The sequence below is a fragment of the Zingiber officinale genome, chromosome 1B, assembly GCF_018446385.1.
Source record: "Zingiber officinale cultivar Zhangliang chromosome 1B, Zo_v1.1, whole genome shotgun sequence".
NCBI classification, from domain to species: Eukaryota; Viridiplantae; Streptophyta; class Magnoliopsida; order Zingiberales; family Zingiberaceae; genus Zingiber; species Zingiber officinale.
The window spans coordinates 2,386,812-2,414,383 of NC_055986.1; the positions used below are offsets into that span (position 1 = coordinate 2,386,812).

Below are 27,572 nucleotides of genomic sequence, written 5' to 3' on the forward strand. Positions count from 1 at the left end.
CTCGTAGAATAGCCTCCGAAAATTGGCGGTTGGCCCGCTCGGGAGATGAGTCCGCCCGGGGAGCCTTACCTTTTCTGTCATCCCGCCTTGGTATTTCGTCCGAAGAAGAACCTCTATCTCTTCGAGCTGGTGCGGCTTCAGGGGTGCGAAATAAGGCCCGGTGAAATGCGACGGTAGCTGGAGGTGCTTCAGCTCGGCCACCAGACGCAGATGTCGCTTGTTGCTCCTGTCGTTCGGCCGCTGCTTTCTGTTTTTGTTCAACAAGTTTGGCGGCCCTTATCTCGACCAGAGCGTCGAGCTCTTCCCTCGAAAGCGTCACCGTGTTTTGTCGTCCAGCTTCGTCCATTGTTACCGATCGGATGCAGGAGCGTTCCCACAGACGGCGCCAATTTGATCCTGTCCGAACCGGGAATCAGTGGACGCTGGGCACGTGGCGCTTCCTGCTAGATCCTCGAATGCTCCGGTGAACCTGCAACGAAACCGAGCCGGGAGGGGTGTCCCGGCGACGGCCCTCCGACGCTCAAGTCAGGCGAGGAATAACAAAAAGGTGGCTTCAAGATGAAGATTTTTCATACCTCCAGTGGAGAAATGGAAGCCTTATATAGATCTCTCAAAGAAGCCTGGGCGTGCCAATCAAAGCAACCACCTGCCTTTGACCATGCCCAGGTATGGGTCTGTCAGAAGGGCCATGTCTAAATATGGATCTGTCAGGGAGACGTCCATGAGACCATACTGCTACTGTATCAGCCTCTACATGATGTGACGGCAAGATCGTGCGATCTTGTGTACGGCCTAATCATTAGACATGCTTCGGCTGACATCTCATATCCTGAGTCGAGCGCATAGGCCGCTCGACCCCCTTTATACCCCCGCCCCTATTTTGGCCGAACGGACAACCCCCTCGGCCCTTGGCCCCTGCCGATCGGACTCCCGCTCGGCCCTTCGGTCTTCCTGCCTGGGCGTCGGAAACATGAGCCCATGGATGGGTTTATCTATAGCTCCGTTCGGACCTACCCATCCGCTCGGCTCGGCCATCCACCGCACAGCCTTTCATCGGTTCTCAGGCTGAGACCCTTCAGGAAGTGGATCCCCCCTTCTTACTGCCGGATCAAATAACAATGCTGGTTAATGAAATGATTTGAACAATAAAAAAAATAATAATTTAGAGGTTTAAGTCAATCAAATAAATTTTTTAATGTAAACTTAATTTAATTATCTATTTTTGAAAAAATAGAATAATGACCTCGCGAAAGCAGTTTCTTGGGCCTAGCAGGCCCGGACGTCGGCCTGCCCGATCTGCCCGTTGGACACTATAGTCCACGTAAGTGTTTAGCTAGCTGCTAAAGCTCCTCTTAGCAACCGAAAGCAATATGGCGCCCACGATCTCGATCGATCCCAAGACTTGGCATCAGGTCGCCGCAATCTCCGGTACGGCAACATCATCGGCTTCGATCCCTTCTCTTTCTCTTATTCGTTGTTGATCTTTTCTTCTCCGTCTTTTACCCGATCGAATGAATCAGGAGCTGCAGCAATCGGCCTCGGGAGCTACGGATTTCACTTCTTCGACCCCAAAAATCCATCTTTCAAAGAGGTAAGCACGAAGCTCTTAACGTTTAGGGTGTCCCTCCGTGGTTTCCGTGGAGTGTTCTCTATAGAAAAGAAATTGATTTGTTCTTTATTGTGCTTGTTGGACGCCGAAATCGAAGGTTTGGGGGACTGCCTCTTTATACCACTTGGTCCACACGGTCGCCTTGATTGGAGCTCCTATCACCAAACGCCCCAACATCGTTAGTTTTCCTTCTTGTTTGTGAGTTTAATCGCTGAACAGGCGTCGATTATGTTTTACCTTTATCTCTCTTCTTTTGAGCAGTTCGGAGGGCTTCTCACGGCCGGCATCCTGGCGTTCTCAGGATCGTGAGTGAATCTTCTCCTTCTTTTCATTTTCATTTGTTAATTGGTACAAGATTCTCTAGGATAATTATAAACCCTTTTATTGGTTTATCATACCAATATTCTTTTATGTAAAAATAAGTTCCGATTTTAAAACTTATTTTCTTATAATTTTGTTGGTTTTAATTTTTTTTGGCGGTCAGATTTTTGCAGAGAGTTGCTATAAGTTATAGCAATTTAGAGTTCTAGTGGAAGCAGATGCAGAGGGAGAGTAAATCTCTGAATCTGCAACATTAAATACAATCATTCATAATTCTGTGCAATGTTTTATTCTTCATTGACGAATGAGGAAAATGGAGTATAATGATAAAAATTGGAACAATTGCTGAAACTCTAAAATCTTGAATTTACCTTTATTTTTGTATGTATGCCTTCACATGCCAGTCTTGTAGGCCAGCTCAATACATTGGTGCAGGTAGAACTTGATAATGTAGCTCAGATGCTACTTTTCTTTGTTATCCAGTTTTTGCAATTGCCAAACAAATTGTTTTCCTTCTTCAGCACTTCATGATTGATTTCAATTGGATTTCTTAAATAATTGTAGCATGAGGTCATTCTGCTTAAACTACTTCAAAACATGAAGAATCACTAAGCTTGTTTCTGTTTCATGTTACTCGATACATTCTTTATCATTCTATTTCATCGACTAATTCATCAATTTACCCTCATACTGAATAGTTTGCATTGCAATTGCTATCCACAATAGCTACTTGAATAATTTTGTTTAACAATAGTTATTTTCTAGTTCCTAAACCTACAGTATATTGGGTGTTTGGACTGTTGGTGCTTCTTTGTTTTTTGAGGGAAAACTGTTAATGCTTTTTTTCCTGGTGGAAAAATTACAACAGTATCTTAATGCTAGTGCCCGTGGTTTCTTTAGGTGCTACATGGCAGCCTACATCGAAGATAAGCATTACTCTATGCTTGCACCATTCGGTGGGCTTGCATTTATCGCTGCTTGGCTAAGTTTACTCTTTTGATAGTGTTATGTACATTTATCGCTGCTTGGCTAAGTTTACTCTTCTATAGTGTTATGTATATTATATGCAATATATTTGTGGTTCTTTGTTCTCTTACAGTTTAAGATCAACATTCTGTTGTTACCACCAGTTAATTCAGGTGGACAGAAACAAGGTCATCAATGAATAAGTGTCAAGCTGTTGTGTACAAACATCCATGTTGTAACTTAAAATAGATACTTGGATGTTTTGAACAAACGGTCAAAGGTGTTCTTCTCAGTCTTTATGCGCATTTTGCGTTTCAAATAATTAAGTAATATTGTTATCAGATATTGTCAATGAAAACAAGGTGTGACTTATATGCACGATACTCTTGACATGACTTTTGCCCAACAGATATGTGATTGTTATATAGACTTGCTTGAATCAGGTATACAGTGATATTGGAAAGAAAGGTGGAAGAACAATATATTGACAGAAAATTCTCGAATACAATTGTTAAACAATCAGGCCATCAGCCTAGTTAAAGCTAGTAAACCTTAAGCTTCATTCAGTTAACATATGAACTAGAGATTTTAAACATCTGGAACAGAAACAGTAGCATTTTTCGTGCGCTGATATTCAAGTACAATGGTAAATGCCAAAATCTGCTAAATATTATTATTAAGACAGAGATATGGCAAATAAGGATAAGCTATGAATGTTTGCCCTCTCATTTGTCTCAAGTGTGTGATTCGTACTGGCAAGCGCCATGACCTGAAAGAACCAATGAGGTAAGTATGCATTTAGCAGTTGTCATTTTGCTATGGCTAAAGCTCTATAATAGTCAAGACTGCTTTTTCTGAACTTGCTTTTACAACTGTTACTGAATGCTTAACAAGTTCATTTCATGTGCTGATGCATGCTTACGTAGCTTATAAATTTGGAGTTTGGATCATGCATTATGTTTTTGAGAATCTGTGAAATTAAGATACGAATTCTGTGAATCCTAAGTTCATCTAAGAAGGTACGATCATACTTGGGTTTAAGTCGGAAACCATAGCAGCAGCACTGAAGTAGCAGGAGCCTCCTTGATTTTTGTATTTCTGCCAGTAGCTGTTGAAAGCAAAAGATGCATGGTCCTTGATAGTGTTGGGAAGATAGCAAGGTTTGTTTGGTAAGATCATCTTGCAATCTGCACCCCCAGGGCCACATGCCCAATCAAGGGCTGCTTGTAGAACATCATCTGGTGTTTGTTCATCTGCTATGCACCACTGCCTTGGCAGATCATCCCCATCTACATATTATGCCACATATCGAAGAAATTTAGTAGTACTTACATGAAGGTAAGTTGCATTACAAAGCAAACTTAATATTCCATCTGAGAAAATTGGAAAAACAGGCAACTAGGCTCATTACCTGATCTTGGTATTAACAGCGCAAGGATTAGTACCGAGAAGTGTATCCATGTTAGGGCAGTGTTCATCTTGATCTTGCATTGCTCCTTAACCTAAGCTGTTACCTGCTATTTATCTTCACTTAAAGTTGGTCCATGTTAAAATATAGTTTCCTTGCCTTCTTTCTTAAAGAAGACTAACCAGATTCTTTGCTTCAAGCTTGAGTTGAACTTTTTTTTTTCATTTCATGTTGTTCCTTGAGCATAAAGTGTGGATCTACTGCAGCCGGAATAAGTGGCAGCTCCGTCACTGGACCCATGGTGATCAGTAGCCCAAAGTGCAGACAACTGTTGTAACTTTATATTTTTATCCTAAAGGCTTGTGATCATACCATAGTTTTCACAAGCTTTTGTCCTACTTCAGCCATGTGAGTGTTCTTTGTTCATCTTATTTGTGTCATTGATATCTGTCAACTTAAGAGAAAATAAATTTTAAGAAAATGGCCATAAGACGAATTGAAAATTTAATTAATATGAAAGACTTATAGTGAGACTAACATGATAAAATGATGATGATGATGATGATCTAATCATGGATGATGAGTGTAATCTCCACTTGTAACACAATAGAATCACACCTCAACCAAATCGGAAAATAAAAAACACTTTCGATTAAGGCAACACCCTAAAATTCAACCACAAAATTGTGAAGTTTCTTCTCAGCCTTGGGCATGTTCTCCAGATGAATAGCCAGGAATCCAGATACAGAATCATGAGCAAACTCAACATCAGCAGAGTCCAGCAGGCATGTCCTAGGCGTCACTGAAGAATACGCATCCTTTCACTTCCATGCACACTATTGCAGCAGCCTCAGGTCCCTTCGCTGAAGAACAATCCTTCGACAATGAAGAAACATTCAAGACATGGTATGTGAGATCTACCACTGCTGCTCCAGCATTGTACCTGTTCACCAAACCCACTGGTGCAAATCGGAGACCAGGTGCCAAATCCTGCATCATTAGCCCACAATATCAGGTGTCAGCACGCAAAAACCTTCACGATAAATTTTGAAAAATCTAAGCAATTCTGCAAATTGACCTTGATGGGAGAGACGGTAAAGATTCTCATGCTCCAAAACCTTCAAGGTCACCGGAATGACAGCTTTGTGCGGGAGGACCACGATCTTCCCATCAGTTTGCCGGAATGTGACACAGTCACTACTCCAATCACGATAGATTCTGTCCGAAAATCTTAGAGATGGTTAGTTGAGGATGTGACTTCTGTGTTTACTAGATGTAGATGTTGTTCACTCTGCAACACAAGAAATGTCAATGTCAGGTCAGGGAAGGAGTCCCGACGTTAGCCTTCTGACGCTTAAGTCAGTTACTGACACAGTAGAAGAAAGCGGAGCAACAATAAGCACAAGCGTGAATAGTGAATAACGCGTAACTCTACCGGTACATGGACCCTCTTTTATATAGCATCCTGATGAACGATGTGCACTTTCCCCAAGGCGTGGGTATACTTTCCTAACCATCTTATGAAAAGACATGTCAAAAAAATGTCTCTGATATCATACCTTAACAAGATATGTAAATCTTTGATGAGACAGTGAAAACTTCCGTCATACGATTCGCATGTTGACCATGTCTTGTGTCAACGGTACTATATCCCAAAAGGATATTTGAGAGATACGTCAATGATGTCGTTGCTCAGCCGAGCAGGATAGCCGCTCGACTAAGGACTTCTCCGCTCAATCGGCATCGGTTGCTTTTCCTTGCGGTAACTAGGTACAGTGGCTTGTCTTCTCCCGATCGGACAAGCGATCTAGCCTGCTTAACATTTCATCGATCCGCACGGAGTGTTTGATGATTTTATTGTAGTGCTCCTAGCTAGCCGAGCGTTCTGTTCGGACAAGTCGTTTGTCGATCGGGCATTGCCAGCCCCCGATTGGCAATTACAGTACCCTCCACTTGGCCACCAGAGGTGAGCTCATTAACTCTTTGGTATTGATCATCTTTACTTTAATCTCTACGTTGACAGCTGGGCAAATATTCTTCCTCTGTGTAGCTCCATGTTACACCTTGGCAGTCGAAGACTCCGATAACACCTGTGCATTTGTTCATGTTCCATATCTTCAACAAGCTGATCAGCAGGATAGTCAGCATTAGCAGTGTTAAACCATCAACGCAATGTTAAGCTTTGAGGATCATATATGGTGCTCACCTAGTGCCATCACGAGTGGGATAAGAGGCAATCTCGAGTGGGTCTACCGGGTAGTCGAGCACGTAGAGTTGACCTATAAGGCAAGAGCAGTTTCTTCAGCAATTTGAAGTTGTGCTTTCCAGGAACATCACTGCAAGTTCAAAATATTGTACATCTAAATTACTTGTTTTGTAGCACGGTCTAAACACGTTCGACGGCGGCCTGTTTAGACACCTCTCGGAACAGTTAAGACAAACACGATGAGGATGATAATAATGTAAACATGGTCGAGCTCACCTGACATTAACTGGCCCTCAACTGATAGCACGAGCAGAGGCATGGTACTCTGCCGCCGGATGTAGAGAGTGAAACATATCCCAGTCAGGGATCATGAACTCACCGAGGAAGACGCTGTTGTCGGCGACTGACGCGATGTGGATGGTGTGCGACACGGACTCCCTGGGATAGAAATCGTCCGACGCCCTCGCCACTGCCGTCTGCTTCGAGCTACAATTTGTTCCCAAGATCAAGAATCTATCAGTCTCATCAAGTTCATGGATGAGTAGTCAAGCAATGAAGCAAACACAGAGCACGACTGACCAATACAGAGCATCAGTGTTGTGGCTCATGCAAGCGATGCATCCATTTTCAGGGAAATTCTTGGCCAATGGAAGCGTCCAGAGTTCGGTGGTACTATCTTGTGAGCTCCACCCTCCCTCCGAGCTCGCCGCCGCGGGCCTCCAAGATGCACTGATCGTCGACCTTGACAACGTCGACCCCCGCAGAGTAGCTGTGGAGCTCGTTGTAGAACTTGTAGACGCTCTTGGGATTCACAAGGCCTAGTCCGATCCCTGCGCCGTGAGGTTGTTCGTCTTCATCCCCGGCTCGCTCTCCATCACTCTGGGAGACGTTTGGGTACTTCATCTTGGAATTGTAGTCCGTCCCTGGCCGGACGCCACCCCAGTAGCCGGTGATGGTATGCCACACGTAGATGTATTTGAGGCCGTAGTTTTCTTTCACCGTCCATATGATAGTCTTGAAGTTGCTGGAGATATTTGGAACTTTGTCGTATTTAAATTACATGAAATTAAATTTAAATTATCTGTCGAGATGAGGCCGAGCAAACTTTTGTTGAGCGAGCTGGAGGTCGTCTGGGCAAAATTAAAAGGCCGAACGATCGAGTTAGCTATCGAGCGAATTGGAGGACGTCCAGACAAAGAGGCCGAATGAGCGAGTTAGCTGCCGAACGAGCTGGAGGTCGTCCAGGTAGAGAGGCCTAGCTGGAGAGCTGGGCGACTGAGTGAATGTGCGGTCGGGCGAGCGAAGTAGCCAAGTGGTCGATCAGACAGTGCAGCAAGGTGACCGAACGAGCAAAATGACAGCCGAACGAATGCAACCGGTCGGGATTACAAAACAAACACATTGTAATCCGATTACATTATGAGGTCACCTTTTAACAAAAATTTGAATGCCAAATATACCCTTAGTTTGTCGCCGTCCATCTTTGCCCGTCGCCACTGCCACCGCCCCCTGGCGGTTAACGACCAGTGATCGCCGGCGGCCGGTGACCGACGACCACCGTCGGCCGGCGACCGACCGGCAACCGCGCGACCGGCAGCGACGATCGACGACCGGCGACAGGCGGCAGCGGCCACCGCAAGCTCCGACAAAGATGTAGCGTCCGCCGGTAGAAGTCGTAGAATATTTTTATCATTTTATAATAATACGAATTACATTCCTTATAAAAATAATGGACATCAAACAAAAGAATGTAATCACCATTATATTATATTACAAATTTGATTGCATCACAAGCTCAATTACATTACGCCCAACTAAACGTAACCTAAGTGAATCAAGACTTGCGACGAGCAAGAATTGCACAACAGGGAGAGGGGTATAAGTGGCGAGCTTTCAACGGCAACCCCCTACACACTCACGTATGAGAAAGAGTCTCTCTTGCATTTGTTCACACCTTCAAAGCATGTAAATCAATATAAATCAACCAATTTATTTTGAACATCTTAATATGAGACTAAAGTCCCATTCACAATGGAGCTCCATGTCTCTTTCATTTTTTCTCCATTCACATATATTCAACACTATGATATCAGAGGAGTCATCCTTGATTTGAAATTTATCATTTTCTTTAATTCTGGTGAGCCGGAAGAAGCGTCAGTTTTCCATCACCGGAGTCATCGTCATCGGAGCCGACAGACTGCCATCCGTCGTAGATGACGACGAACCTTGGCGCAGCGGCGCCGTCGGAGAGGCTCCGGATCCCGGCTTCGACACCCTCCTGTGTCACGTCCTGGTAGAACGCGTCCCACTTGCACCACCCGAATAAGTCCAGAGTCCACGATGTCAGGGAGCTTCTTCTCCATCCAGTGGCGGAAGGTGTTGTATTATTTAAATCAAGTCATAATTAAGATAGAATATATCCGTATTTAATGGATATGCTTTGAATAAATGAAAGGCTAAGGCTAGATCTAGATGCATAATTTTAGGATCGGATTGTTTTTTTCTTACTGCTATATAAAGACATATGTATAGCCTATGCTTTGTATGAACTTTTAATGAGAAACCAATAGTACATTAATTCTCTGCTATCTTTCTCTTATTCATCTAAGTGCTATCAGGTGTTTTCTTTGACTCTTTTTTATTTGAGTGTTATCAAAGTGGTATCAGAGCCGGTAACCTTCTAGCTCGTTTTTTTTTTGTAGTAAAATATGACAAACAATTTTAATGTTGTTTGGTCTGGTCCCAAATTAGATGGGAAGCTCGATTATAATTATTGGCAGATAATGATGTCTACACATTTAAAAGCTCAAAATCTTTGGAGCTCTATTGATTCAGGTCTTTCAGAAGGAGCCGATGCAAACTCTCAACGTCGAGATCAACTTGCGTTGGGACAAATTCATCAAGGAGTTGATTATTCAATTTTTGGTTTGATTGCAAATGCCAAGACGGCAAAGGAGGCGTGGGACACCTTAAAATTGTCATACAAAGGAGTTGATCGAGCACAAAAATCCAAGTTGCAGTCGCTACGAAGGTTATACGATCGATGCGAGATGTCATCTACAGAAACAGTTGAGCATTATTTTTCACGTCTTACTGATCTTGTCAATAAAATGAGATTATATGGTGATAAAATTGGAGATGATGCTGTTGTTGAGAAGATTCTTCGAACCATACCATTGAAGTATGATCATGTGGTGGCCTCAATTCAAGAATCACATGACATTGAATTGCTGACAATTGCAGAATTAAAAGGTATGATAGAAAGCCATATTGACAGGATCGAAGCAAAGACGGAAACACCAGCAAATGAAGAAGCTTTAAAGAGTCAGGTTACTCTTAACACGACTGACTCTAGTCAAAGAGGAGGAGGATTCAATAGAGGTCGAGGAAGAGCAAGAAGAGGATATAGAGGAAGAGGTCGAGGTAACTACTCAAATCAAGGAAGAAGTGGAGATAATGCCATGCAAGAGAGGTTTTCGGCTCACTGCTATAATTGTGGAAAATATGGGCACAAAATTGCAGATTGTAGATACAAGAAATTCAACAATCATGGCAACCAGGCAAACATTGCTGGAAATTATGGTGAGGACTCTAATGAATCTGAGACTTTACTTTTGGCTAGTAATAGTTTACCTGCAAATGAGAACGTATGGTTTTTGGATACTGGATGTAGTAACCATATGTGTGGAAGAAGAGAGTTATTCTCGGAATTAGATGAATCAATTCAATCAGAGGTTACTTTTGGAAATAAGACAAAAGTACCAATATTGGGAAAAGGTAAAATTTATATCCAGTTGAAGGATGGTTCTCAAAATTTTATATCTGATGTCTTTTATGTTCCAGAACTTCACCAAAACTTATTAAGTATGGGACAATTATCAGAAAAGGGTTATAAAATATGCATTATTCAGGGGTATTGCATCATAACAGATGGAAATGGGAAGTTGATAGCAAAGGTAAAAATGTCTCAGAATAGATTATTTCCTTTGAAAATTCAGCATAAATTTCTTTCTTGCTTTAATTCTGAGATTTTGGATGATAATTGGTTGTGGCATATGCGCTTTGGGCATTTTCATTTTTCTGGATTAAATTATTTAGCAAGAAAGAAGCTTGTTTTTGAGTTGCCTGATATTGTGAAGTCTAATCATGTTTGTGAGACTTGTTTAATTGGCAAGAAGCATAGAGAACCTTTTCCTGTAGGCAAGTCATGGAGAGCCACAAAACAGTTAGAACTTATACATTCAGATTTGTGCACAGTGGAAGTACCATCACTTGGAGGTAATAAGTATTTTATTACTTTTATCGATGATTTGAGTCGAAAAACTTGGGTTTATCCTCTACATCACAAGTCAGAAGCATGTGATATTTTCAAGCAATTTAAATTATTTGTTGAAAAACAAAGTGGACTTGAAATCAAAATCTTAAGAACTGATAGAGGTACAGAATATATTGTGTGTGATGATTTTTTAAAGAAGCATGGTATTCAACATCAAATGACAGCTAGATATACTCCACAACAAAATGGAGTGGCTGAGAGAAAAAATAGAACTATTATGGATATGGTAAGATGTATGTTGAAATCAAAAAATCTGCCTAAGCATTTCTGGGCAGAAGCTGTATCTTGTGCTATTTATGTGTTGAACAGGTGTCCAACAAGAAGTGTTCATGATAAGACACCTGAGGAAGCTTGGAGTGGAAGAAAGCCGACTGTCAAACATCTCAAGATCTTTGGTTGTTTGGCATATGCACATGTACCAGATAAGTTGAGGAAGAAACTTGATGATAAAGGCGAGAAGTGTATTTTTATTGGTTACAGTGATACATCAAAGGCTTATAAGCTATATAACCCTGAAACTAAGAAAGTTATTATTAGTCGTGATGTGGTCTTTGATGAACATGGTAGTTGGAATTGGTGTATAGAAAAAGAAAAGTCTATTATTGTTCCTGATATTCCTGACGACTTTCTGGATGAACAGCCTACTCAAGATAATGTTCAAGTTTCTGTACAATCTGAAGCACCAACTAGAAGATCACAACGCGAGTGCCGATTACCAGCTCGCTTGCAAGATTATGTGTTAAGTAATGATAATGATCTGTCTGATGAAGAAATTGTTCAGTTTGCTCTTTTTTCAGATTGTGATCCTATATTTTTTGAAGATGCTGCTAAAAAGACTCATTGGTTGAAGGCAATGGACGAGGAAATTCAAGCCATTGAAACTAATGGTACTTGGGAATTGACTGAATTACCTCCAAGAAAAGAACCAGTTGGAGTAAAGTGGGTATACAAGACAAAGTATAAGCCAAATGGTGAAATTGATCGTTTTAAAGCGAGGTTGGTTGCAAAAGGTTACAAGCAAAAAGCAGGTATTGATTATTTTGAGGTCTTTGCTCCTGTAAGTAGACTTGATACAGTACGCATGCTTATTTCACTTTCTGCTCAAAATAATTGGAAACTGTATCAAATGGATGTAAAATCTGCTTTTCTGAATGGCTTCTTGGAAGAAGAAATATATGTCGAACAACCTGCAGGATATGTGAAGAAAGGGGAAGAGAATAAGGTGTACAGGTTGAAGAAAGCTCTATATGGTTTAAAACAAGCACCAAGGGCATGGTATAGTTGTATTGATTCTTATTTTATTGAAAATGGTTTTTTGAGATGTCCTTATGAGCATACTTTGTATGTTAAGCATATTGAATCTGGTGATACACTCATAGTCTGTCTTTATGTTGATGACTTGATTTTTACCGGAAATAACTTAAAATTAATCATAGAATTCAGGGAAGCCTTGGTTAGTAAATTTGAAATGACAGATATGGGTCTAATGAGTTATTTCCTAGGGCTTGAAGTTATTCAGATGGATGATGAGTTTTTTGTCTCACAAAAGAAATATGCTTCTGATATTTTGAAAAGGTTTAGGATGGAATGCTCCAAACCAGTTCCTACTCCAGTGATTGAAAAGATAAAGTTGTCTAAAGATGAAACTGGTAAGAGTATGGATATTACTGCTTATAAAAGTTTGATTGGGAGTCTAAGATATTTGGTTGCTACAAGGCCAGATATTTCTTTTGGAGTTGGAGTACTTAGCAGGTTTATGGAGAAACCAAAGGATTCGCATTGGGCCGCAGCAAAGCGAATTCTTAGATATGTCAAAGGTACAATTAATGATGGAATTTTGTATTCTACTAATAAAACTGTGGGACTTATTGGATATACAGATAGTGATTGGGCTGGAGATGTTGAGACTAGAAAGAGTACATCGGGATATGCTTTTCATCTTGGTTCAGCTATATTTTCTTGGTCTTCTAAAAAGCAACCGGTGGTAGCACTTTCAACAACAGAAGCAGAATATATAGCGGCAACAAATTGTGCTATGCAAGCAATTTGGCTAAGAAAGATTTTAGATTTTCTACAACACAAACAAGATGGTCCTACGACAATTTTTTGTGATAACAAGTCAACAATTGCATTATCTAAGAATCCAGTATTTCATGGCCGCTGCAAGCATATAGATATCAAGTATCATAAAATCAGAGAATGGGTTGCGGAAAAACAAATCAACATCGAGTATTGTCCTAGTGAATGTCAAGTTGCAGATATCTTTACAAAACCAATGAAGACAGAGATGTTTCTCATGTTGAAGAAGGCAATTGGGATGGCTAACATTTGTGACTTGGTTTAAGGGAGGCTATGTTGTATTATTTAAATCAAGTCATAATTAAGATAGAATATATCCGTATTTAATGGATATGCTTTGAATAAATGAAAGGCTAAGGCTAGATCTAGATGCATAATTTTAGGATCGGATTGTTTTTTTCTTACTGCTATATAAAGACATATGTATAGCCTATGCTTTGTATGAACTTTTAATGAGAAACCAATAGTACATTAATTCTCTGCTATCTTTCTCTTATTCATCTAAGTGCTATCAGGTGTTTTCTTTGACTCTTTTTTATTTGATTGTTATCAGAAGGTCCGGAGATGGGACTTGACGGTCTCGACGGCACCGGTGATGGCAGCGAAGGGGTCGGAGGCCGCGGCTCCAAGGAAGAGGGCGTGAGAGAAGGAGGTAGATTTGGTGTCCTCATCGCCGCTCTCCAAGCATAGCTCGAGCTCGTCGCGGGCGTTGCCCTAGAGACAGGCTCGGAAGGGGCCTTCGACGAGTTGGAGGAAGACGACGTAATCAGCCTCGTCATCACCGACGCCGTTAAAAGATTCAGTTTTGGATTCCAAGAGTAGGAACTGGGTCTCGTAGGGGATGCCCCTCCCCTGATTCCCCATCCGCTGCGCGATCCACCACAGCTCGAAGCCTTGAACCGAAAGCACGCCATGAACCTCACATCTCTATCAATCTAAAATGAATCAAATTCGACACCACCAACAAGACAAGATCTTGAAGGTTCAAATCGGACCTCAGAGTGCCGAGGGAGACACATGGCGGTTGCTCGCCGACGAAAACTCCGCGCCGAGGAAGATGGCGTCGACGGGGCTGGAGTTGACTACGGCGCCGGCGACAACGTTGTCAGGAACGCCGGAGAGGACACTGCGGCCTCTGATCACCATCTTTGATTTGGTAACCCGGACGGCCGAGGAGATCGTCATCTCCTTTAGTTCCGCAAGGAGTGATCTTTGCTCGGATGCTGTCTAAGAACAAACGGATCTCAAATGCATCAAGAACAAGTTTGTGCATTTTATTACCACGGCATGTTGTAAGTGGACCAGAAATGACAGATTATTCATAGTCAACGTGAGATAGGGTCAAAATTAGGTGAGGTGATAATTAGGTAAGAGTACATACATCTGAACATATTATTCTCATAAAAACGCTAACTTCTCGTTCAGCGCTATGATTATGCTAGCATAAACTGACTGACCTAGTAATAGGTTAATTAGATTTGGGAGATTTAGTTCCTCATTATTTGAGTATAAATTTTTTTCAGGATTTGGATTCTCATCCTTCAAAGATAGACATCACAATATACAGTAGGTCGACTAAAGATTCGATCGGACTATATCCAAAGGATAATATTATCAAAGAATTGTAATAACTCGCACGTCAAAACGTCAAAGAATATTCTGCTATCTGATATATACATACAACAAAACTTTCTTATGAAGATGGTTACTCAGTTTTTATCATTATTGCAGAAGTTATACAAGACTGTTAATACGCATGCAATGGAAGATTTCTCGGAAGAAGACTATACATCTTCCATTATCCAATATCTTCTGGCATCAAATATTCTTTATCGTCATATTATTGTAGAGATTATGAAAGGTGATATAAAAAAAGATTCTCTCTGTTAGTCAGGTACGCTAACATTTTGAGATACCTGTGCTAGGGATCTTTTCCCTGATTCTCACTTTAACATTCTATTGAATCTTTCTAGTGTGCGTAATAAAACTAAGTCCCGATGTCATCTCACAGTCTTTTTCTGATCAAGGTAGGAGTCATCTACTTAATACTTCATCTTCTCAGTTTTACCTACTTAATACATCTTCTCAATTTTTAAATAGGATCAATATCTTTCTTAGAATGCAAGAACATGTTTTAAATTTATGATGATTGAGGGCTTCACGTAATTAAAAATGACCCTTAAATAAGCATTCAATCATATTTTTTATATTTTATATTAAATTTTGTTTACATCTTTTCCTTAAATTTAAATTTTATAAATAATACTTCGTTAAATTTAAAAAATAAAATTTATTCCTTAAATATTAAAATATTATTTTTTAAAATTTTATTTATTATTATGTTTGTCATTTCTTAGATAATAATAAAAAATAATAAATTATAGGAAACTGAGGTATTATATATAAAAGTAAAAATGGATATATAAATTTAATAACATAATTTTTCTATTTTAAATTTTGGATTAAAAAAAATCTGATACGGATTCTACAAATTCACGTAGAAGCCAGCGGATAATTATTCAGCGAACACATTTTATTATCAAAGCAACGAAAATTTCAAGGGAGATGCTACTTGCCCCTACGGATAAGACGTTTTCTCTATTTTTCTCGTGGACGAAAAAACAGACAAACTAGGGGAATCTCGAGTTTTTTTTAGGTTCTTAATTTTCTGAATACTGATTTTTTTACTTATATGTCAAAAAAAAAAACTATGAGTTGGGTTTAAAATTTCGAATCTTCAATGGTGCTCAGTTAATCAGAGATATAGAGGATGACAAATTTATTATAATGAGATAATGATAAATTTTCAATGACAATCAACTATATATTAATTATGTGAAAAGCATTTAAGAGGAATATAATCACTTTTTATTAAAATGAGTCCGGAATTTCAAATTTAACTTCTTAGTCTCATTCTTCCTGTTTTTTGGAGGGCCAAAAAACAGTTTTTTCTAAAAAAAAAACTCTGCTATGGACCTGCCCTAGCAGCCGTGGCTCACTTTGTGTACTTTAATGAATTACAAGCATCATTATTGTAAATTTAATTTTCAGCAACTCTTAATCATGATTTTAGTAGGCTTCCGCTCCCGATGAAAAATTTCCGTAGAACCAAACTGACTGGTGTTACTTAATTCATCATTTATTTCTTCTCAGTAGGCTTCTGCTTGTCTCTTAAAATGCAATCACAAAATAAGTAAATTTTGAAGACAGCCAAGGTAACCTTTTGTGATTTTTGAAACTTTGTCCTTATATCATACAAAAAAAAATGCAGGAAAAAAAAAAGCTAACTAAAACTATGTATTGATCAAAAGTGAAATTGAATTGTGTGGGGAAAGCACTGAAGCCTGACAATCACAAAGCTGATAACTGGACTCATATCTGGTTTCATTTCCATTAGCCACAATCAAGCAAGATATATCTACTAATTACTTTTATATAATCTCTAACTGGTGACCGAAATTAAAATGGCTAAATTAGCATGTCACTTGTATCTTGGATGACTACTCACAAACTGCCACAATCCCTAACTCAGAAAAAGGTTTGTCGTCAACATGAACATTATGAATCCCATCCAAGATTCATGTAAACAGATCACCTTCACTCAATAAGTAGTAGAAAAAGAAAAGTAGCAGAAAATGTATAATACTATGTTGATAGAATACCATTACAATGTCAACAACGCATGAGAAAATGCAAATCATTACAGCGGTGGATGGATCACAAATTACAATCGCATGAACATTAAAAAAAGAAGAGAAGACTGTAAGAAACTCTACCTGATACAAGTTGGCAATGCAATGCCATGGCAGAGAAATGCAAGCACAACATATATAATAATCAGGATGAGTAGAATAAGTGCAATCCTGCAAAGACAACTTGTCGAAGTCAGAGAATGTTCTTATTTGAAGCAGAAACGCTAAAACTTAGATAAAGTACAAACAAAGAACAACTTCTAATAAAACACTAAAGTATCTTCAAGAGAATGTTCTGGCAATTGCCATATCATTATGAATGCTGAAAAATAGGTATAAATGAAAACCACAAATAGTTGGCAATTAATGATCAATATAAATAGCTTAGAAAAATAACTGCTATACAACGAGAATTGCATTCATAATTTTATTTGTGAACACAAAAACATGACAAATTCGTTAGTAATAGTTCAAAAACAAGGATAAGATTCACAGGAACATTGCAAACTAGCACAAGACAACATATAACCAAGTGCAACAATATACTAATAAACAATTTTTACATATTTAAGAACTGATCAAATAGATGCATCTTCATGCATAATTATCCGTGATGTGGAGGTTAATCTAAACAACACACTGCAAGAGGTTAATCTAAACAACACACTGCAAGACCTGCTTACTCAAGTACATAGTCACATTTTGATTGTCATTCATGACCATGCCACAGACAATAAGCTATCTTGCAAACTTTTTGACACTTGGAAGCCTAAGGAGTGGTAAGATTTTAATCATCTACAATTTCATCACTTCATAACTTGCATCCTTATAGATACAGCTAATTTGGGTTGTTTCCGATCTGCTTGACATGATTTACAACCTTATCTACATAACCGAGTTAAAATGAGTAGATGCTATGTGCTAAAGGAGGTCAGTAATTAAATTCCATACTCAAATTTCTATATAATGAGAATAAGAATTTTAACCCAAGTGAGTCATGGAAGAATATTTTATGTAGATCTTTCCACTTTACAGATCAGCTGACAAGAAACTGATTGGTCATCATGCAAAACAATCCACATCAAGTATAATTGGATTTCAGACGTTCAATTAGGTGAACTTGCCTACCATGAGCTGAAATCACTAAGTTGCTACTGGAAGATCAGAAAACTAAAACCATGGATTCTTTTAGTTATACACTTATGCTAAATTGGTATTTAATGTGTAACTTTGGTTTTAGAATACATATTATGAAGGTATCTTATGGTTTTTTAGAATAGAATATATCATACAGTTCATTGCATGAAAAAAAGGAACTAACAAGAAGTTGAAATGTGCATATTGCATACGTTAGCTTAATATTTCGCCACCACACAGTATTTCTAAATCGACGTGCTTGTTTCCTAAAGCGAATTGTATTCCCTTGCATGTTTGCAGTCTTGTCAACCAGTAATTCCAATCGATCACCTCTTTCCAATACTTTATCAATATTCTCTATCATAACATTGCGCACCTATGACATATCAAGAATCATTAAATTATTCAAACAGATAAGAAGGCAGACTGCACAATAGATACTAACAGTTCATGTTAAAAATTATTATATCCTGTCCAAACCAAAGAACATACTCTAAAAAGTCCTGATTAATGATGATTTAGTTGAGATTCAGCATTTATAAACCACGGAACACTTAGCTTTCATTTCGTTGTAGGTGTAAGCAGCCTGCCATTGAGGATAGAGCAGAAAGAAATAATAGAAAAAGAGCTCTAGCATAAATATTGATGTTATCACATACAACTTATGATGAAAGCAAGATATTTATTGTGTATTTTAGATATGAAGTATAAATGTTCTCAACATAACTATATACTGTGAAATTTATAATTGATGAGGGTTTTCTACCAATTTAACACTATTAAATCAGTCAAATATATGTACAGATAAATATCGGCAACACACTTGCATGAATTGAAATAATATATATGATGCTCAGTTGAATGAAAATGTGTTTTTTGACAAATACAAAAGAAAAATCAAAATTATGAGCAAATTACTTTACTGTCCAAGAGAATGTCTTTTATTGGTTTCTTCCCATGTATACACACGAAAGGAAGCCAAAAATGCCTTTTAAAAGTATTCATTTAAAATGTAATCTACCTGACTCATTTCACCCTTGATCCGATTCATCCTATCTGCATTAGGATCACTAGAATAGTAATCAATCTGTTGACTCAAGACCCTGGAGAACTCATCATTCATTCCATAAGCAGGTGCTGTATGACAAGCACGACCATATGTCTTCACAAATCTTCCATGAATATCCTCAAGAAAAGCAAAAGGAATTCTTCCTACATGGATCATTCATTGCATCCACATGTTATTTGTCTTGACAAATGTCTTTAATGATGCAATAGGTCAAATAATAAAGCATTTAATCACAGGAAAAGAATAGCAATTTGGTGGGCATTTCTACATAGTCTGTCAATCTTTTCTAGTTTAATCAAAAGGAAAATAGAACGAGAATTATGAAATTAATGTGAGTTTATGAGCAATATGACTCAATAATCTTCTTGACAGAACAGTGATTTGATATGCCTTGAAAGCCTGATGACTATTAGCTATTGTTATAATTAAAATAAACATACAGCTCTTAATATTTACATTTCCTAGGAAAGATCCAAGTGTGATACACTGAACACGAAAGCAATCCAAGGTTAGTAATTTGGTATCAAGGAGAGCACTAGCTAGAATGAAGTAAAAGGCATTGCCTTTAGTGTTAGGCAAATTTACTATGAAAAGGCAGACGGATATTTACTTAAAGGTTGGTAATTTGGTATCAAAGAGAGCACTAGCTAGAATGAGGTAACAGGCACTGCCTTTAGTGTCAGGCAAAGTTACCATGAAAAGAGAAAGACAAACAATTCATGGTTTAGTTGTTTGCTCAGAGAGATATGCTTCATAGTGATTGATGAACAACCTTAAACTAAGAGATTTAGCTAGTACTCTTTGCTCAGGTTAGCAAATGCTCATCTCAGACTCAACAAGATTAGGTTGTATTTGATCCTATGTCCCTTTGAATGCTCTTAGAGTCCAAACCACCACTTGCATCTTTAGCATTAGACAAACTTTTGGGCATATCATCTAGATCTGTGTGCTAGGCATCCCAGATCAAGGATGTTTTCTTGTGAGACATCCCTACCAAGCTTTGCTAAGTACCAAGTCCATACATACAGGAATTCTCTTGCTAACTTGAATGTGTAGAATGATGCACCCACCAACTGCCCAATGCTCCGATACTCCCACATTACTTTCATTAAAAGTTGAGCATTTGAAGATTGTGAGTAGGTGTACAAAGATAAAAGAAGAAAATGACCATAAGAAGTTACAAGGATATTTTCTGCATGAATATAAGTAGCTAAGATATCAGAGCATTAAACAATGGGATGTAATGCATGCCTACAAGTTCAAAGTAGTAAGCGACTGTTTATGGATTCAAATAGTATTTGCTTGACACCTTCTACAATGTCACATAAGTAATTCTTCCATGCTTCACAAACAAGCTGTGATATTGCTCAATTTCATACTAATAGAGTATTGGTTTCCAACCCAATCACGCACAAGGCAATCCTACCTGCTGTAACTATTGGGTTTCCATCATATTGGTATTGAATTGACATCTAACAACGATCAAGTATATGGAACTTAACTTTACATTCATATTGATTACTGGAGCAAGAAATTAGAAGAATTTCACTGAAACACACAACAATTTACAACTTGCAATATCACTAATATAACGGAGGTGGTTAAGTGTTGGTCCATTTATTAAAAAATTAGAAATATGGAATTACATAAATGATGATTCCTTGAGGAAGAATTAAAGCATTATACTTTTTTTAAAAAAAAAAACAACAACAACATAATAGTGGAGAAAGTAGTTCGCTCATTGAATTTCCATTATAAACTAGGGACAAATCTACACCACACCATTACGGCATACAAAGCAACAGAGAAAAGCAATAAGTGACAGATAAAGCAAAAGGCTTCCCAGTGAAAACACCAAAATGCTACTGTCGGGCAAGCATACTGATAAATAAGCAAAATTCAACCATCTTCCTTGTGATGTATGAGTTAAATTCTTAATTGTGAATTTACAACCTCCATGGTAATATGGAATGGTCTGGCGAATAATGTCAAAACCACCCTTTGTACTGCATACAACAACAGGTGACCTCTTTTAGCCAGTCCGTCTGGTTATACGACACGAGCAATAATTTTCGTAAAGAGGAAAAGAACGGTTTTTTCTTTATGAGTTTTACTTGTTCTTTTCTCTTCCAATCGGCCCTTTTGGTTGGTGAAAATATATTTAAACATTTCTTTCTACGATACTCTAATCCAATTTGACAAGGACGAGATTTTGTACACGGCTACAGATATTGAAGAGATCGGAACAGTTTGACCCTTTTACTTTCAAGAAAGCACAATAAGCAAGCATCCACAGCGGGCACCGATGTAAGAGAAGAATAGCAGCGTAGGGAAAGCGAGGACTCACTGCCAGCAGTATCATCGGCGACGCAGAGGACGGTGAGGCCGTCGGTGCACTTGACGTGGAAGATGTAGCGGTCCTGTGAGTAGGAAACGTGCGTGTCCTGTGAACCGGGGATCCGCTCCAGGATCTGCCGAGCCACCGCACCCGCGTTCATCGGCGACGCGCTGAACTCCGCCAGCACCACCGATCCTCGCGCCACCAGAGCGTAGAGGATCGCCATCTGAGAAGACACTTTCCCCTCCGATCTCTTCTGGACGACGAGAGTGATTGGCGAAGAGCGGAAGAGTCAAAAGGAAGAGAGAGGAGTAGAAGGATCCAACCAACGGGAGGAGCGGACGAAATCATCCTACTTGGCCGATTCGGTGACCTGGCAGGCGACAAGGTACGATGTACTGGCGGCGAAATATTCCCAACTTAAGCGGTACCGCATTAAATTTTGCGGAGAATTACAATTTTATGAAAAAATTGATTGAATATTTATAATTCAAAATATAATATTTAACGTTATTATTAAAATAGTAATCGATGGACTATTTCCCTATTAAAAATGTCACTGAGTGAATCTTAAAATTGAACAAATTCTTTCTTTTAATAAAAAATAATAAATTCATTTGGTCTCATTAATTAGTAATCGATTCGGCCCTATAAAATTTTCTCATTTACAAGATAAATAAGAAAAAAAATGATTAATCAGACTGGGTAATGTGAGTCTGGATGACCAACCTAGCTCCACGAAAATTTTCCACCAACTATCAGAGTAAATCGGAAGCGCTTACAGCGAACCCAGGAGCCCAACATCCTTTAGTTGCCTGGCTCATTTGGAGAAAAAATTCCTACAAATTCATCATAGTTGGGGCTTGAATCGCGGGTGGCCCTGCCGCTGCACAATAGCCCCGGGGGCTAAAAATGATTAACCAGGCTGGGTAACGTTGAGCCTAGGGTGACCGACCTGACCCCACGAAAGTTTCCCACTGGGCACCAGGGTAAATCGGGAAGCGCTCGCAGCGGGCAACTCAGGAGCCCAATATACTTTAGTTACGTGCCCCATTTGGAGGAAAAATTCCTACAAATTCGTTATAGTTGGGGCTCGAACCGTGGATGTTTGGGTGGCAACTTGGATGCCCTACTACTGCACCATAGCACTGGGAACGACAAGATAAATCAGGAAGCACTTACTGTGGGTGACCCAAAAAATCTAACATCTTTTGATTGCGCATCTCATTTAGAGAAAAATTTATATCCATATTTTTAAAAAATATCATTAAATAATAAAAAATAATTTAAAAATACATCATGTTTATTATTATTTTTTAAAAATTAAATAAATCAGGAAGCATTTACAGTGAGTGGTCAAGAAGCCCAATATATTAGTTGTGCGTCTTATTGAGAGAGAAAAATTTGTATTCATGTTTCTTAAAAAAAAACATCATTAAATAATAAAAAATAATAATAAAATACATCATTATTATTATTTTTTTTAAAAAATTAGAAATGTGAAATAAGGTGAGAGTAATTTTTTGCGGAGAGTTACAATTTTATGAAAAAATTGATTGAATATTTATAATTCAAAATATAATATTTAACGTTATTATTAAAATAGTAATCGATGGACTAATTCCCTATTAAAAATGTCACTCCATGCTATGCGGCTGCTCTCTGAGTGAACCTTAAAGTTGAACAAATTATTTCTTTTAATAAAAATAAAATAAAATAATAATAAATTTATTTAGTTTCATTAATTAGCCTTAGATATCCAGTCTTATAAAATTTTTTCCTTAATAAGATTAATGAGAAGTACATACAGTGGATAAATTTGTGTCCATGTTTCTTTAAAAAAAACATCATTAAATAATAAAATAATAAAAAAAAATACATCATGTTTATTATTTTTTTAAAAAATTAGAAATGTGAAATAAGGTGAGAGTAATTTTTGGGGGAAAATTAGAATTTTTTTTAGCATTTTTAAATATTTTTTATGAAATTAAGAGAGGGATGTTTTTTCCTATTATTTATATTTAATTGAGCTTTCACATTTATTAATGTTGTTTTTAAAATATGAAAAAAAATAATCACTTTAATTTTCAACCCTTGGAAATTGTCAACGAGGCGATTCAGGAGTGTACATAGAAGCCATCTTCTTCTTCCTCAATCTCCACGTTATCGTTCGTTAATTTCTACACCTCGCTAGCTCTCCCTCTTCCTCGCGTCTCTTCTTTATCCGAAATTCCAGTTTTCTTATCGGCAAAAACTTGCCGAAGTTGAATCGTAAGCGAATCAAAGGAAAGAAAGATGTCGGGAGAAGCGGAAGAGTTGTTCATCGGATCGATCGACCAGGGCACCACCAGCACTCGCTTCATCATCTACGATCACAACGCCAAGCCCGTCGCCTCTCACCAGGTCGAGTTCACTCAGTTCTTCCCCCAAGCAGGGTACGTGATTCATATTTTTCATGTTTTTTTTTTCTTTTTCTGTTGTTGTTTGATTCAATCATGGATGGAGGTGCAGATGGGTGGAGCACGATCCGATGGAAATCCTGCAGAGCGTGCGGGTGTGCATGGCGAAGGCGCTCGACAAGGCCACGGCCGCCGGCTACAACGTCGACGCCGGCCTCCGAGCCATTGGCCTCACGAACCAGCGGGAGACCACGGTGGTGTGGAGCCGATCCACCGGACTTCCGCTCTACAACGCCATCGTGTGGATGGACGCCCGCACCAGCGCCATCTGCCACCGCCTCATCAAGCAGCTCCCCGGCGGTCGCGACCACTTCGTCCCCTCCTGCGGCCTCCCCATCAGCACCTACTTCAGCGCCTTCAAGCTCCTTTGGCTCATCGAGAACGTGGACGGCATCGGGGACGCCATCCGCTCCGGCGACGCCATGTTTGGCACCATCGACACTTGGATGATCTGGAATCTCACCGGCGGCTGCGGCGCCTTCAATCGCGATGAGAAGCCCGTGCTTGGCCTCCACGTCACCGATTGCTGCAACGCCTCCCGGACCATGCTGATGAACCTCCGAACCCTGCAATGGGACAGCGCCACCCTCGAAACCCTGGGCATCTCCCCCAACATCCTCCCCAAAATTATCAGCAACTCGGAGACCGTCGGCATGATCGCCAACGGGTGGCCGACCTCCGGGATCCCCATCGCCGGCTGCCTCGGCGACCAGCACGCCGCGATGCTGGGCCATCTCTGCCGGAAGGGCGAGGCCAAGAGCACGTACGGCACCGGAGCTTTTATCCTGCTCAACACCGGCGAGGAGATCGTCAAATCATCTCACGGCCTCCTCACCACCATCTCCTACAAGCTTGGCTCTGAGGCTCCCACCAACTACGCCCTGGAGGGATCGATCGCCATCGCCGGCGCCGCCGTTCAGTGGCTGAGGGACGGCCTGGGAATCATCCACACGGCAGCGGAGATCGAGGAGATGGCGGAGATGGTGGATAATTCGGGAGGCGTGTACTTCGTACCGGCGTTCAACGGACTGTTCGCGCCGTGGTGGCGCGACGACGCGCGCGGGGCGTGCGTGGGGATGACGGCGTTCTCTAGCAAATATCACATAGCACGGGCGGTGCTCGAAAGCATGTGCTTTCAGGTCAACGATGTGCTCTCTTCGATGCATAGCGATGCATGGGACGGCGGCGAGGTAAAATCTAAGCAGGGCGAATTCTTGCTTCGCGTTGACGGCGGTGCTACGGCTAACAATCTCCTGATGCAAATTCAGGTTCAACATTTCATCTCATCTTCAAGAAAAAAATCGTTTTTTCTCGATGAATAGTTAATCACTTCATGATATCTTGATGGTAGGCTGATCTATTGGGCAGTCCAGTGGCCCGACCTACAGATATCGAAACTTCAGCGCTGGGAGCTGCTTATGCTGCAGGACTAGCTATCGGTGTCTGGACTGAAGAATGGATATTTGGCTCTGGACACGAAGAAAAACACACAATATTTCATCCCGAATTATCTGAAGAAGTGAGAAAAAGGAGGACTGAATCTTGGCACAAGGCCGTGTCTAGAACTTTTGATTTGGCTGACTTGTGAACTCAGAGCTCACCTAGCTACGTACTTCTGTAAATGATACATTTACTAGATCTTAAGTTTGCAGAATAAGTATTTGTCAGGATTGTAGGTCCATTTAGTCTTCGTTTCCTCATTGAGCTTTTGATCTAGAATATAAAGAAATTGTCTTTGTCGTCCAAGCTTTTTAATTAATTAATTCATCTGTTTACTATCTTCAATTTTCTTTTAATCAGGCGCCTTTGTTTTTTGAATTAGATTGGAAATACCATTGAATGAATGAAAGGGAATATTGTTCTTTTATATTTGTTCCTTTAATTTCCTTGTTGCACTTGTATAATTTGTTTTTATTATCATGGAGCAAGTGGTTGCATTGCTGCAGGCGTAGTTATGAACTGTGTCAACATCTGCAACAGCGTAACCTTGGTGGGTTATCACATTCATGGTAACACACTGCCATGCTAGCACCATGCAGCCATGTTTGCTACCTTCAAAAGCAGTACTGTCAGTAGCATTAATGAACCGCCCTGACATGATTAGGTTCGTGATAGTAACACACAATGCCATAATTAATTGGTGCAGGATCGACGCAAGAGCCATCGCCCCAATTGATATAGTTCCAAGGCATATTAAGCCACACACACTTGAGACAAATCTCTCCCCATCTTTGTCTCTCCCAGCCCACTGCTAATTGGCTCCTCCCTTGGCCTCACTCGACTTCATCTAATCCACTTTACAAATATGGGACCTCGTCCGAGAAAACTGCAGCATTTCCAGCAATGTTGTCCTTCAACATACAGTTCTACCTATCTACCACTACTACTGACTGATACCCACTACTAAATTCCTAAGCTGCGTGTATGCTACTTCAGTTGTGGATTGGAGGCTTTCTCTTTGCAGGAGAGTAGTCCATTCCTGCAATATCTAGGTTGTCAGGGTATTTCTGCATCGTCGTCGGAGGCTTCGTTTCCGGTCGCGGCGGCAACGAGCTGTAGACATGCACTTCCCCTTGCTTGCTGTCGATTAATGCTCCACTCTTCTTCTCCTTACTCATGTCATGGCTCCTCAAACTATCCTCCTGCCATCAACATCCAATAGGACAGTATCAGCGAGCTGATCAGAGGAGCTAGCAAAGCAATATATACTAGAAACAGCATCAAGCTATACATTTATATACTCACATGGAGATGGTAGTGTTTGGAATTCAGTGACTGTTCTTCCATCAATAACCTGATTCCTGAACAAGAGGGAAGAAAATCAAAACTGTATCTGAAATATTTTCGTATGATTTTTTTTTTTCAAAATTAAATATCTTAAGCTGTACCTTTAGACCTGTTTGGTGAGAGTAACAGGAGGAATAGAACAAGCATGGCTGATATAAAATGCTTCATGGAGGAAAGTGTTTGATGAGAGGTATAGATAGAAGTTAGTGTAAAGGAAGTTGGAAGAGGCTAAAGTTGAGAGTGGATGAAACTTTCTGATTGACAGAGGCACTATTTATAAGCCAAAGCCATGGGAGCTGATCATTTTTTAAAGTCCAAAAGACAAGATCTTCCTCTTCCATAAAGAAAAATAATAGAATGATTGGGAATTTTTTATTTATTTTTATCATTGAGTGGAATAACTGTCAGTGATTTAGGAAGGTTGTTCCCCAAAATTGGGATCTTGTTCATGTAAATATATCTTTGTTTAATATTCAAAATGGCCAATAGGAAGTCAGAGAGGGAGGTAAAAAACACTCGATAGCTCTCTTGGTCAACTGAACATTTAAAGAATATCGTTTGCATTCAACTCAATTAGTAACTCATTAAATGCACAGTCTCTGGTTGCTAATGTGTTAACTTGTTAATTACAAGGATTAGTTGAAAAGGAATTATACGGAACGAGGAAGGCGCCACGTGTTGGGAGACGGTGCACGTTGCATGCCTTTGCTTTGGGAGGCATGAAGACATCAAGGTGGCGACGTTGCTGGGGTTCGATTGGGGCAGCTCTCCAAACGATATATCAATGTTTTTATATTCAAAATAATCCATTTATATATAATAAATTATCAAAATCAATTAAATTGTTCAATTATCAAATTCTGTCACAGTATCAGAACCCTCACTGATTGTTATCTAATTCTCTCAAAAACTCACACATATTCTTTTTCTTTATTTCTTGCTCTTCATCAAGGTTCTCATTCTCACCTCCTAATTCCATAATTGTAAACATGCATCATTTTCTCCTTGCTGCAGACACTGCAATCTTAGGGATTTCCTTAATTTCTTGACTGCCATAGTTTATGTTAACGATCATTAGTTTTCCTAGAACTGGCAATAACAAATTTCTCATTAACAAATAATCTAGAATCGATAAATATTTTCAACTCAAAATTTGTCCATATAA

At 39.6% G+C, this 27,572-nt stretch overlaps 5 protein-coding genes and 1 pseudogene across 5 annotated transcripts; 2 read left to right on the plus strand and 4 right to left on the minus strand.

The window, feature by feature from the left end:
• Positions 1–1,345: 1,345 nt before the first annotated feature.
• LOC122046732 (transmembrane protein 256 homolog) lies at positions 1,346–3,286 on the plus strand. Its single transcript, XM_042607576.1, has 5 exons — positions 1,346–1,428; positions 1,521–1,591; positions 1,707–1,787; positions 1,871–1,914; positions 2,831–3,286. The coding sequence occupies exons 1-5, from the start codon at positions 1,371–1,373 to the stop codon at positions 2,928–2,930; spliced, it is 354 nt and encodes a 117-aa protein (XP_042463510.1). The 5' UTR covers positions 1,346–1,370; the 3' UTR covers positions 2,931–3,286.
• Positions 3,287–3,352: 66 nt separating this feature from the next.
• LOC122046729 (glucan endo-1,3-beta-glucosidase 1-like) lies at positions 3,353–4,411 on the minus strand. Its single transcript, XM_042607563.1, has 3 exons — positions 4,308–4,411; positions 3,928–4,185; positions 3,353–3,665 (listed from the first exon to the last, which is right to left on the minus strand). Exons 1-3 carry the CDS (start codon positions 4,372–4,374, stop codon positions 3,631–3,633), a joined length of 360 nt encoding a protein of 119 aa, XP_042463497.1. The 5' UTR covers positions 4,375–4,411; the 3' UTR covers positions 3,353–3,630.
• Positions 4,412–4,969: 558 nt separating this feature from the next.
• On the minus strand, positions 4,970–14,304 carry LOC121992910 (annotated as a pseudogene).
• Positions 14,305–16,551: 2,247 nt separating this feature from the next.
• Positions 16,552–21,477, minus strand: LOC122046740 (vesicle-associated membrane protein 711-like). The gene is made up of 4 exons (XM_042607588.1): positions 21,171–21,477; positions 18,776–18,966; positions 17,967–18,130; positions 16,552–16,788 (listed from the first exon to the last, which is right to left on the minus strand). The coding sequence occupies exons 1-4, from the start codon at positions 21,385–21,387 to the stop codon at positions 16,698–16,700; spliced, it is 663 nt and encodes a 220-aa protein (XP_042463522.1). The 5' UTR covers positions 21,388–21,477; the 3' UTR covers positions 16,552–16,697.
• Positions 21,478–23,316: 1,839 nt separating this feature from the next.
• On the plus strand, positions 23,317–25,363 carry LOC121998082 (glycerol kinase-like). Its single transcript, XM_042553218.1, has 3 exons — positions 23,317–23,596; positions 23,673–24,888; positions 24,972–25,363. Exons 1-3 carry the CDS (start codon positions 23,457–23,459, stop codon positions 25,206–25,208), a joined length of 1,593 nt encoding a protein of 530 aa, XP_042409152.1. The 5' UTR covers positions 23,317–23,456; the 3' UTR covers positions 25,209–25,363.
• Positions 25,364–25,792: 429 nt separating this feature from the next.
• On the minus strand, positions 25,793–26,634 carry LOC121998924. Its single transcript, XM_042554035.1, has 3 exons — positions 26,509–26,634; positions 26,366–26,421; positions 25,793–26,262 (listed from the first exon to the last, which is right to left on the minus strand). Exons 1-3 carry the CDS (start codon positions 26,573–26,575, stop codon positions 26,053–26,055), a joined length of 333 nt encoding a protein of 110 aa, XP_042409969.1. The 5' UTR covers positions 26,576–26,634; the 3' UTR covers positions 25,793–26,052.
• Between the last annotated feature and the right edge of the window lie 938 nt (positions 26,635–27,572).